The 11,632-nt window shown below is 59.4% G+C and overlaps 1 protein-coding gene across 3 annotated transcripts in view; it reads right to left on the reverse strand.

Moving 5' to 3' along the window:
* The window catches only part of LOC116938089 (peroxisomal biogenesis factor 19), a 163,621-nt gene extending 153,607 nt beyond the window's left edge, over positions 1-10,014 (reverse strand). For 2 of the 3 annotated variants that reach the window (XR_012931228.1, XM_076057378.1), the window contains exons 1-3: positions 9,442-10,008; positions 8,517-8,623; positions 6,617-6,725 (exon numbers count right to left, since the gene is read on the reverse strand). Coding sequence is in view for 2 of the 3 variants with exons in the window: in XM_076057378.1 (XP_075913493.1) it covers positions 6,617-6,725; positions 8,517-8,623; positions 9,442-9,970 (745 nt within the window). In the remaining variant the exon portion in view is untranslated. Of the gene's footprint in view, positions 1-6,616; positions 6,726-8,516; positions 8,624-9,441 lie in introns of all 3 variants that reach the window. The other variant, XM_076057377.1, reaches the window with a different exon arrangement.
* Positions 10,015-11,632: the final 1,618 nt, after the last annotated feature.

An 11,632-nucleotide genomic window follows, 5' to 3' on the forward strand; every position in this document is an offset into this window, starting at 1 on the left:
CCGTGTCTCTCTCTCCCCGTGTCTCTCTCTCTCCCCGTGTCTCTCTCTCTCTCCCCGTGTCTCTCTCTCTCCCCGTGTCTCTCTCTCTCCCCGTGTCTCTCTCTCTCCCCGTGTCTCTCTCTCCCCGTGTCTCTCTCTCTCCGTGTCTCTCTCTCCCCGTGTCTCTCTCTCTTCCCGTGTCTCTCTCTCCCCGTGTCTCTCTCCCCATGTCTCTCTCTCTCCCCGTGTCTCTCTCTCCCCGTGTCTCTCTCTCCCCGTGTCTCTCTCTCTCTCCCCGTGTCTCTCTCTCCCCGTGTCTCTCTCTCCCCGTGTCTCTCTCTCTCTCCCCGTGTTTCTCTCCCCGTGTCTCTCTCCCCATGTCTCTCTCTCCCCGTGTCTCCCCGTGTCTCTCTCTCCCCGTGTCTCTCTCTCTCCCCGTGTCTCTCTCTCTCCCCGTGTCTCTCTCTCCCCGTGTTTCTCTCTCTCCCCGAGTCTCTCTCTCCCCGTGTCTCTCTCTCCCCATGTCTCTCTCTCCCCGTGTCTCTCTCTCTCCCCGTGTCTCTCTCTACCCGTGTCTCTCTCTCCCCATGTCTCTCTCTCTCCCCGTGTCTCTCTCTCCCCGTGTCTCTCTCTCCCCGTGTCTCTCTCTACCCGTGTCTCTCTCTCCCCATGTCTCTCTCTCTCCCCGTGTCTCTCTCTCCCCGTGTCTCTCTCTACCCGTGTCTCTCTCTCTCCCCGTGTCACACTCTCTCCCTGTGTCTCTCTCTCTCTCCGTGTCTCTCTCTCTCCGTGTCTCTCTCTCACCGTGTCTCTCTCTCTCTCCGTGTCTCTCTCTCCCCGTGTCTCTCTCTCCCCGTGTCTCTCTCTCTCTACCCGTGTCTCTCTCTCTCCCCGTGTCTCTCTCTCCCCGTGTCTCTCTCTCTCTACCCGTGTCTCTCTCTCTCCCCGTGTCTCTCTCTCCCCGTGTCTCTCTCCCCGTGTCTCTCTCTCTCCGTGTCTCTCTCTCTCCCCGTGTCTCTCTCTCCCCGTGTCTCTCTCTCCCCATGTCTCTCTCCCAGTGTCTCTCTCTCTCTCCCCGTGTCTCTCTCTCCGTGTGTCTCTCTCCGTGTCTCTCTCTCCACGTGTCTCTTTCTCTCCCCGTGTCTCTCTCTCCCCGTGTCTCTCTCTCCCCGTGTCTCTCTCTCTCTCCCTGTGTCTCTCTCCCCGTGTCTCTCTCCCCGTGTCTCTCTCTCCCCGTGTCTCTCTCCCCGTGTCTCTCTCTCCCCGTGTCTCTCTCTCCCCGTGTCTCTCTCTCTCCGTGTCTCTCTCTCCCCGTGTCTCTCTCTCCCCGTGTCTCTCTCTCCCCGTGTCTCTCTCTCCCCGTGTCTCTCTCTCTCCCCGTGTCTCTCTCTCTCTCCCCGTGTCTCTCTCTCTCCCCGTGTCTCTCTCTCTCCCCGTGTCTCTCTCTCTCCCCGTGTCTCTCTCTCCCCATGTCTCTCTCTCTCCGTGTCTCTCTCTCCCCGTGTCTCTCTCTCTTCCCGTGTCTCTCTCTCCCCGTGTCTCTCTCCCCATGTCTCTCTCTCTCCCCGTGTCTCTCTCCCCGTGTCTCTCTCTCTCCCCGTGTCTCTCTCTCTCTCCCCGTGTCTCTCTCTCTCTCCCCGTGTCTCTCTCTCTCCCCGTGTCTCTCTCTCTCCCCGTGTCTCTCTCTCTCCCCGTGTCTCTCTCTCCCCGTGTCTCTCTCTCCCCGTGTCTCTCTCTCCCCGTGTCTCTCTCTCTCCCCGTGTCTCTCTCTCCCCGTGTCTCTCTCTCCCCGTGTCTCTCTCTCCCCGTGTCTCTCTCTCCCCATGTCTCTCTCCCAGTGTCTCTCTCTCTCTCCCCGTGTCTCTCTCTCCGTGTCTCTCTCTCCGTGTCTCTCTCTCCACGTGTCTCTTTCTCTCCCCGTGTCTCTCTCTCCCCGTGTCTCTCTCTCCCCGTGTCTCTCTCTCTCTCCCTGTGTCTCTCTCCCCGTGTCTCTCTCCCCGTGTCTCTCTCTCCCCGTGTCTCTCTCCCCGTGTCTCTCTCTCCCCGTGTCTCTCTCTCCCCGTGTCTCTCTCTCTCCGTGTCTCTCTCTCCCCGTGTCTCTCTCTCCCCGTGTCTCTCTCTCCCCGTGTCTCTCTCTCCCCGTGTCTCTCTCTCTCCCCGTGTCTCTCTCTCCCCGTGTCTCTCTCTACCCATGTCTCTCTCTCTCCCCGTGTCACACTCTCTCCCCGTGTCTCTCTCTCTCTCCCCGTGTCTCTTTCTCTCCCCATGTCTCTCTCTCTTCCCGTGTCTCTCTCTCCCCGTGTCTCTCTCTCTCCCCGTGTCTCTCTCTCTCCCCGTGTCTCTCTCTCCCCGTGTCTCTCTCTCCCCGTGTCTCTCTCTCTCCCCGTGTCTCTCTCTCTCCCCGTGTCTCTCTCCCCGTGTCTCTCTCTCTCCCCGTGTCTCTCTCTCTCCCCGTGTCTCTCTCTCCCCGTGTCTCTCTCTCTCCCTGTGTCTCTCTCTCCCCGTGTCTCTCTCTCTCCCCGTGTCTCTCTCTCTCTCCCCGTGTCTCTCTCTCTCCCCGTGTCTCTCTCTCTCCCCGTGTCTCTCTCTCCCCGTGTCTCTCTCTCTCCCCGTGTCTCTCTCTCTCCCCGTGTCTCTCTCTCTCCCCGTGTCTCTCTCTCCCCGTGTCTCTCTCTCCCCGTGTCTCTCTCTCTCCCCGTGTCTCTCTCTCTCCCCGTGTCTCTCTCTCCCCGTGTCTCTCTCTCCCCATGTCTCTCTCCCAGTGTCTCTCTCTCTCTCTCCCCGTGTCTCTCTCTCCGTGTCTCTCTCTCCGTGTCTCTCTCTCCACGTGTCTCTTTCTCTCCCCGTGTCTCTCTCTCCCCGTGTCTCTCTCCCCGTGTCTCTCTCTCTCTCCCTGTGTCTCTCTCCCCGTGTCTCTCTCCCCGTGTCTCTCTCTCCCCGTGTCTCTCTCCCCGTGTCTCTCTCCCCGTGTCTCTCTCTCCCCGTGTCTCTCTCTCCCCGTGTCTCTCTCTCTCCGTGTCTCTCTCTCCCCGTGTCTCTCTCTCCCCGTGTCTCTCTCTCCCCGTGTCTCTCTCTCCCCGTGTCTCTCTCTCCCCGTGTCTCTCTCTCCCCGTGTCTCTCTCTACCCGTGTCTCTCTCTCTCCCCGTGTCACACTCTCTCCCCGTGTCTCTCTCTCTCTCCCCGTGTCTCTCTCTCTCCCCGTGTCTCTCTCTCTCCCCATGTCTCTCTCTCCCCATGTCTCTCTCTCTCCCCGTGTCTCTCTCTCTCCCCGTGTCTCTCTCTCCCCGTGTCTCTCTCTCCCCGTGTCTCTCTCTCTCCCCGTGTCTCTCTCTCTCCCCGTGTCTCTCCCTCCCCGTGTCTCTCTCTCCCCATGTCTCTCTCCCAGTGTCTCTCCCTCTCTCCCCGTGTCTCTCTCTCCGTGTCTCTCTCTCCGTGTCTCTCTCTCCACGTGTCTCTCTCTCCCCGTGTCTCTCTCTCCCCGTGTCTCTCTCTCCCCGTGTCTCTCTCTCTCCCTGTGTCTCTCTCCCCGTGTCTCTCTCCCCGTGTCTCTCTCTCCCCGTGTCTCTCTCTCCCCGTGTCTCTCTCTCCCCGTGTCTGTCTCTCCCCGTGTCTATCTCTATCCCCGTGTCTCTCTCTCTCCCCGTGTCTCTCTCTCTCCCCGTGTTTCTCTCTCTCCCCGTGTCTCTCGCTCTCCCCGTGTCTCTCTCTCCCCGTGTCTCTCTCTCTCCGTGTCTCTCTCTCCCCGTGTCTCTCTCTCTCCCCGTGTCTCTCTCTCTCCCCGTGTCTCTCTCTCCCCGTGTCTCTCTCTCCCCATGTCTCTCTCCTCGTGTCTCTCTCTCTCTCCCCGTGTCTATCTCTCCGTGTCTCTCTCTCCACGTGTCTCTCTCTCTCCCCGTGTCTCTCTCTCCCCGTGTCTCTCTCTCCCCGTGTCTCTCTCTCTCCCCGTGTCTCTTTCTCTCCCCGTGTCTCTCTCCCCGTGTCTCTCTCTCCCCGTGTCTCTCTCTCTCGCCGTGTCTCTCTCTCCCCGTGTCTCTCTCTCTCCGTGTCTCTCTCTCCGTGTCTCTCTCTCCCCGTGTCTCTCTCTCCCCGTGTCTCTATCTCCCCGTGTCTCTCTCTCCCCGTGTCTCTCTCTCCCCGTGTCTCTCTCTCCCCGTGTCTCTCTCTCTCCCCGTGTCTCTCTTTCCCCGTGTCCCTCTCTCCCCGTCTCTCTCTCTCCCCGTGTCTCTCTCTCCCCGTGCGTCTCTCTCCCCGTGTCTCTCCGTGTCTCTCTCCCTGCCTCTCTCTCCCCGTGTCTCTCTCTCCCCGTGGCTCTCTCTCCCCGTGTCTCTCTCTCCCGGTGTCTCTCTCCCCGTGTCTCTCTCTCCCCGTGTCTATCTCCCCGTGTCTCTTTCTCTCCCCGTGTCTCTCTCTCCCCGTGTCTCTCTCTCTTCCCGTGTCTCTCTCTCCCCCCGTGTCTCTCTCCCCACCCGTGTCTCTCTCTCTCCGTGTCTCTCTCCCCGTGTCTCTCTCTCCCCATGTCTCTCTCTCCCCGTGTCTCTCTCTCTCCCCATGTCTCTCTCTCTCTCCGTGTCTCTCTCTCTCCCCATATCTCTCTCTCTCCCCGTGTCTCTCTCCCCGTGACTCTCTCTCTCCCCGTGTCTCTCTCTCTCCCCGTGTCTCTCTCTCTCCCCGTGTCTCTCTCTCCCCGTGTCTCTCTCTCCCCGTGTCTCTCTCTCCCCGTGTCTCTCTCCCCGTGTCTCTCTCCCCGTGTCTCTCTCCCCCTGTGTCTCTCTGTCTCCCCGTGTCTCTCTCTCCCCGTGTGTCTCTCTCCCCGTGTCTTTCTCTCCCCGTGCCTCTCTCTCTCCCCGTGTCTCTCCGTGTCTCTCTCCCCGTGTCTCTCTCTCTCTCCCCGTGTCTCTCTCTCTCTCCCCGTGTCTCTCTCTCCCCGTGTTTCTCTCTCTCCCCGTGTCTCTCTCTCTCTCCCCGTGTCTCTCTCTCGCTCCCCCCGTGTCTCTCTCTCCGTGTCTCTCTCTCCCCGTGTCTCTCTCTCCCCGTGTCTCTCTCTCCCCTTGTCTCTCACTCCCCGTGTCTCTCTCCGCGTGTCTCTCTCCCCGTCTCTCTCTCCCCGTGTCTCTCTCCGCGTGTCTCTCTCCCCGTCTCTCTCTCCCTGTGTCTCTCACTCCCCGTGTCTCTCTCTCCGTGTGTCTCTCTCTCCCGGTGTCTCTCTCCCCGTGTCTCTCTCTCTCCCCGTGTCTATCTCCCCGTGTCTCTTTCTCTCCCCGTGTCTCTCTCTCCCCGTGTCTCTCTCTCTTCCCGTGTCTCTCTCTCCCCCCGTGTCTCTCTCCCCCCCCGTGTCTCTCTCTCTCCGTGTCTCTCTCCCCGTGTCTCTCTCTCCCCATGTCTCTCTCTCCCCGTGTCTCTCTCTCTCCCCATGTCTCTCTCTCTCTCCGTGTCTCTCTCTCTCCCCATGTCTCTCTCTCTCCCCGTGTCTCTCTCCCCGTGACTCTCTCTCTCCCCGTGCCTCTCTCTCTCCCCGTGTCTCTCTCTCTCCCCGTGTCTCTCTCTCCCCGTGTCTCTCTCTCCCCGTGTCTCTCTCTCCCCGTGTCTCTCTCCCCGTGTCTCTCTCCCCCGTGTCTCTCTCTCTCCCCGTGTCTCTCTCTCCCCGTGTGTCTCTCTCCCCGTGTCTTTCTCTCCCCGTGCCTCTCTCTCTCCCCGTGTCTCTCCGTGTCTCTCTCCCCGTGTCTCTCTCTCTCTCCCCGTGTCTCTCTCTCTCTCCCCGTGTCTCTCTCTCCCTGTGTTTCTCTCTCTCCCCGTGTCTCTCTCTCTCCCTGTGTCTCTCTCTCTCTCCCCCCGTGTCTCTCTCTCCGTGTCTCTCTCTCCCCATGTCTCTCTCTCCCCTTGTCTCTCACTCCCCGTGTCTCTCTCCGCGTGTCTCTCTCCCCGTCTCTCTCTCCCCGTGTCTCTCTCCGCGTGTCTCTCTCCCTGTCTCTCTCTCCCCGTGTCTCTCACTCCCCGTGTCTCTCTCTCCGTGTGTCTCTCTCTCCCCGTGTGTCTCTCTCTCCCCGTGTCTCTCTCCCCGTGTCTCTCTCTCCGTGTCTCTCTCCCCGTGTCCCTCTCTCTCTCCCCGTGTCTTTCTCTCCCCGTGACTCTCTCCCCGTGTGTCTCTCTCCCCGTGTCTCTCTCACCCCGTGTCTCTCTCCCCGTGTCTCTCTCTCTCCCCGTGTCTCTCTCCCCGTGTCTCTCTCTCACCCCGTGTCTCTCTCCCCGTGTCTCTCTCTCTCCCCGTGTCTCTCTCCCCGTGTCTCTCTCTCTCTCCCCGTGTCTCTCTCTCTCCCCGTGACTCTCTCCCCGTGTCTCTCTCTCCCCGTGTCTCTCTCCCCGTGTCTCTCTCTCTCCCCGTGTCTCTCTCCCCATGTCTCTCTCTCTCTCCCCGTGTCTCTCTCTCCCCGTGACTCTCTCCCCGTGTCTCTCTCTCTCCCCGTGTCTCTCTCTCCCTGTGTCTCTCTCCCCGTGTCTCTCTCTCTCCCCGTGTTTCTCTCCCCATGTCTCTCTCTCTCTCCCCGTGTCTCTCTCTCCCCGTGACTCTCTCCCCGTGTCTCTCTCCCCGTGTCTCCCCGTGTATCTCTCCCCGTGTCTCTCTCCCCGTGTCTCTCTCACCCACTCTCTGTGCGGAGGTCGCCAGTCGCTGGAGCTGCTGCAGGAGATCACCTCCCTCGCCCAGATCGTCGCCCAGATCCCCAACGCCTCCTAACAGATCCATCAGCCACTGAGAGACACGGGGAGAGAGAGAGACACGGGGAGTGAGAGATAGACACGGAGAGAGCGACACGGGGAGAGAGACACGGGGAGAGAGACACGGGAGAGAGACACGGGGAGAGAGAGAGACACGGGGAGTGAGAGAGAGACACGGGAGATCACCTCCCTCGCCCAGATCGTCGCCCAGATCCCCAACGCCTCCTAACAGATCCATCAGCCACTGAGAGACACGGGGAGAGAGAGAGACACGGGGAGTGAGAGATAGACACGGAGAGAGCGACACGGGGAGAGAGACACGGGGAGAGAGACACGGGAGAGAGACACGGGGAGAGAGAGAGACACGGGGAGTGAGAGAGAGACACGGGAGATCACCTCCCTCGCCCAGATCGTCGCCCAGATCCCCAACGCCTCCTAACAGATCCATCAGCCACTGAGAGACACGGGGAGAGAGAGAGAGACACGGGGAGAGACACGGGGAGAGAGAGACACGGAGAGAGAGAGAGAGAGAGACACGGGGAGAGAGAGACACAGGGAGAGAGACACGGGAGAGAGACACGGGAGAGAGACACGGGGAGAGAGAGACACGGGGAGAGAGAGAGACATGGGGGGAGAGAGACACGGGGAGAGAGAGACACGGGGAGAGAGAGAGACACGGGGAGAGAGAGAGACACGGGGAGAGAGACACAGGGAGAGAGACACGGGGAGAGAGAGACACGGGGAGAGAGAGACACGGGGAGAGAGAGACACGGGGAGAGAGTGAGACATGGGGAGAGAGAGAGAGAGACACGGGGAGAGAGAGAGACACGGGGAGAGAGAGACACGGGGAGAGAGACACGGGGAGAGAGCCACGGGGAGAGAGACACAGGGAGAGACACGGGGAGAGAGAGACACGGAGACAGAGAGAGAGAGACACGGAGACAGACACAGGGAGAGAGAGAGAGAGAGACACGAGGAGAGAGAGACACAGGGAGTGAGAGACACGGGGAGAGAGACACAGGGAGAGAGACACGGGGAGAGAGACACGGGGAGAGAGAGACACGGGGAGAGAGACACGGGGAGAGAGACACGGGGAGAGAGAGACACGGGGAGAGAGACACGGGGAGAGAGAGACACGGAGAATATTTAATTGCTACTCCAGGACAAAGATGTTGACTACCTCGCCTGGTATACAGGAGGTCTTGGGTTCGATCCCAGACCCTGTGAGATGTTGACTACCTCGCCTGGTATACAGGAGGTCCGTGGGTTCGATCCCAGACCCTGGGAGATGTTGACTACCTCGCCTGGTCTACAGGAGGTCCGTGGGTTCGATCCCAGACCCTGGGAGATGTTGACTACCTCGCCTGGTCTACAGTAGGTCCGTGGGTTCGATCCCAGACCCTGTGAGATGTTGACTACCTCGCCTGGTCTACTGGAGGTCGTGGGTTCGATCCCAGACCTGGGGAGATGTTGACTACTTCGCCCGGTCTACGGGAGGTCGTGGGTTCGATCCCAGACCCTGGGAGATGTTGACTACCTCGCCCGGTCTACAGGAGGTCGTGGGTTCGATCCCAGACCCTGTGAGATGTTGACTACCTCGCCTGGTCTACAGGAGGTCCTTGGGTTCGATCCCAGACCCTGTAAGATGTTGACTACCTCGCCCGGTCTGCAGGAGGTCCGTGGGTTCGATCCCGTTACCATGACGATGCATCTCCCATCCAACCAGATGTGACATCACCAACCCCCCCCATTGTGACGTGACACCCCCCTCCCCCCATTGTGACGTCACCACCACCCCCATTGTGACGTCACCACCACCCCTCACCTTCTCCTCGCTGCTCCGGGTCTCCTCCTCTGCTCCACCGTGATTGGTCGGCTCGGTGGCAGGAAGTGACACGGGGGGAGGCGGCTTCCCAAAGTCCTCCAGGGCACCTTGGTGGGGGGTGGGGGTGGTGGTGGGGGGTAGTGGTGGTGGGGGTGGTGGGGGGTAGTGGTGGAGGTGGTGGTGGGGGGTGGTGGTGGGGGGTGGTGGTGGTGGTGGGGGGGGGTGGTGGGGGGGGTGGTGGGGGGGTGGTGGGGGGGGTGGTGGGGGGGGTGGTGGTGGGGGGTGGTGGTAGTGGGGGGTGGTGGTGGTGGTGATGGTGGTGGGGGGTGGTGGTGGTGGTGATGGTGGTGGGGGGGGGTGGTGGTGGTGGTGGTGGTGGGGGGTGGTGGTGGTGGGGGGTGGTGGTGGGGGGTGGTGGTGGTGGTGGGGGGGTGGTGGTGGTGGGGGGTGGTGGTGGTGGGGGGTGGTGGTGGTGGTGGGGGGTGGTGGTGGTGGGGGGTGGTGGTGGTGGGGGGTGGTGGTGGTGGGGGGTGGTGGTGGTGGGGGGTGGTGGTGGTGGTGGGGGGTGGTGGTGGTGGGGGATGGTGGGGGGTGGTGGTGGGGGTGGGTGGGGCACTGTACACAAAGCGGTTCTGCACATACTGCACACTGTACGAAGCGCACCTCCAAACTGTACGCACTGTACACACTGTACGAAGCGCACATTTAAACTGTACGCACTGTACACACTGTACAAAGCGCACATTGAAACTGCACGCACTGTACGCACTGTACAAAGCGCACATTGACACTGTGCGCACTGTGCACACTGTACAAAGCGCACATTGAAACTGTACACACTGTACACACTGTATGAAGCGCCTTTAAACTGTGCACACTGTACACTGTGAACTTTGCGCAAAGCGTGAGACGGCACTGTACTCACTGTCCAGAAGATCGTCCAAGTCATCGTCTTCTCCCCCGTCTCCCTGTCCGACCGTGTCTCCTCTCTGTCTCTCCCCCGTGTCTCCCTGTCTCCCCGTGTCTCCCTGTGTCTCTGTGTCTCCTATCTGTCTCTCCCCCTTGTCTCCCTGTCTGTCCGTGTCTCTCTGTGTCTCTCCCGTGTCTCTCTGTGTCCCCATGTCTCCCTGTCTCCCCGTGTCTCTCTGTGTCACCTTGTCTCCCTGTCTGTCCGTGTCTCCCTGTCTGTCCGTGTCTCCCTGTCTGTCCGTGTCTCCCTGTGTCTCTGTGTCTCCTCTCTGTGTCTCTCCCGTGTTTCTCTGTGTGTCTCCCATGTCTCCCTGTCCCTCTCCCGTGTCTCTCTGTGTCTCTCCCATGTCTCCCTGTCTGTCCGTGTCTCCCTGTCTGTCCGTGTCTCTCTGTGTCTCTCCCATGTCTCTCTGTGTCTCTCCCATGTCTCCCTGCATCGCCGCCATGTTGCTTAAGGCTCTCTCTAGTGACGCCGGGGCCGCCATGTTGGTCAAGCGGGCTCCGGGGGAGGGGGCGTGGTTTGGGAGAGGGGCGGGGCCTTTGTCAATGACGTCACCGCCCCACTGTCTTCACCCGTGTCTCCCTCCAACGCGGCCATGTTGCTCAGGGCTCCCTCGGGTGACGTTGAGGCTGCCATCTTGGTCAGGGGAATCGGTGGGAGCGTGGTCTCGTTTGAAGACGTCACCGCCACCCAGCGTGTCGCGTCACTGAAGCGTCGCCAAGGGCCGCCATCTTACCTAGGGGAGATGTTGACTACCTCGCCTGATGTACAGAAAGTCGTGGGTTCGATCCCTGCCCCTGGGAGATGTTGACTACCTCGCCTGGTCTACAGGAGGTCGTGGGTTCGATCCCAGACCCTGTGAGATGTTGACTACCTCGCCTGGTCTACTGGAGGTCGTGGGTTCCATCCCAGATGGGATGGTTGTTGAGTGGTGAATGGGTGAGTGAGTAGGTGAGTGAGTGAGTGGGTGAGTGGGTGAGTAGGTGGGTGAGTGGGTGAGTGAGTGAGTGGGTGAGTGGGTGAGTGAGTGGGTGAGTGGGTGAGTGAGTGGGTGAGTGGGTGAGTGAGTGAGTGAGTGGGTGAGTGAGTGGGTAGGTGAGTGGGTGAGTGAGTGAGTGGGTGAGTGGGTCAGTGAGTGGGTGGGTGAGTGAGTGGGTGAGTGGGTCAGTGAGTGGGTGAGTGAGTGAGTGGGTGAGTGAGTGGGTGAGTGGTTGAGTGAGTGGGTGGGTGAGTGGGTGAGTGAGTGGGTGAGTGGGTGAGTGAGTGGGTGAGTGGGTGAGAGGGTGGGTGAGTGAGTGGGTGAGTGGGTGAATGAGTGAGTGGGTGGGTGAGTGAGTGGGTGAGTGAGTGGGTAAGTGGGTGAGTGAGTGGGTGAGTGAGTGGGTGGGTGAGTGAGTGAGTGGGTGAGAGTTTGAGTGAGTGGGTGGGTGGGTGAGTGAGTGGGTGAGGGAGTGAGTGGTGGGTGAGTGAGTGGGTGATTGGGTGAGTGAGTGAGTGGGTGAGTGAGTGGGTGAGTGAGTGAGGGTTTGAGTGGGTGAGTGGGTGGGTGAGTGGGTGAGTGGGTGGGTGGGTGGGTGAGTGAGTGAGTGGGTGAGTGAGTGTAGTGTATAGTGTAGTGTATAGTAGTGTAGTGTATAGTGTACTGTATAGTGTAGTGTATAGTGTAGTGTATAGTAGTGTAGTGTATAGTGTAGTGTATAGTGTAGTGTATAGTAGTGTAGTGTATAGTAGTGTAGTGTATAGTAGTGTGGTGTATAGTGTAGTGTATAGTGTAGTGTATAGTAGTATAGTGTAGTGTATAGCGTAGTGTATAGTAGTGTGTAGTGTAGTCTATAGTAGTGTATAGTGTTGTCTATAGTGTAGTGTAGTGTGTAGTGTATAGTGTAGTGTATAGTAGTGTATAGTGTAGTCTATAGTGTAGTGTATAGTAGGGTAGTGTATAGTCTAGTGTATAGTAGTGTAGTCTATAGTGTAGTGTATATTGTAGTGTATAGTAGTGTAGTGTATAGTGTAGTCTATAGCAGTGTATAGCGTAGTATATAGTGTAGTGTATAGTAGTGTAGTGTATAGTGTAGTGTATCGTTTGTTTAGTGTAGTGTATAGTAGTGTAGAGTATAGTAGTGTAGTGTATAGTGTAGTGTATAGC

Source organism: Petromyzon marinus, chromosome 82, assembly GCF_048934315.1.
Source record: "Petromyzon marinus isolate PM22_M1 ecotype Great Lakes invasive population chromosome 82, UKy_Petmar_22M1.pri1.0, whole genome shotgun sequence".
Lineage (NCBI taxonomy): Eukaryota > Metazoa > Chordata > Hyperoartia > Petromyzontiformes > Petromyzontidae > Petromyzon > Petromyzon marinus.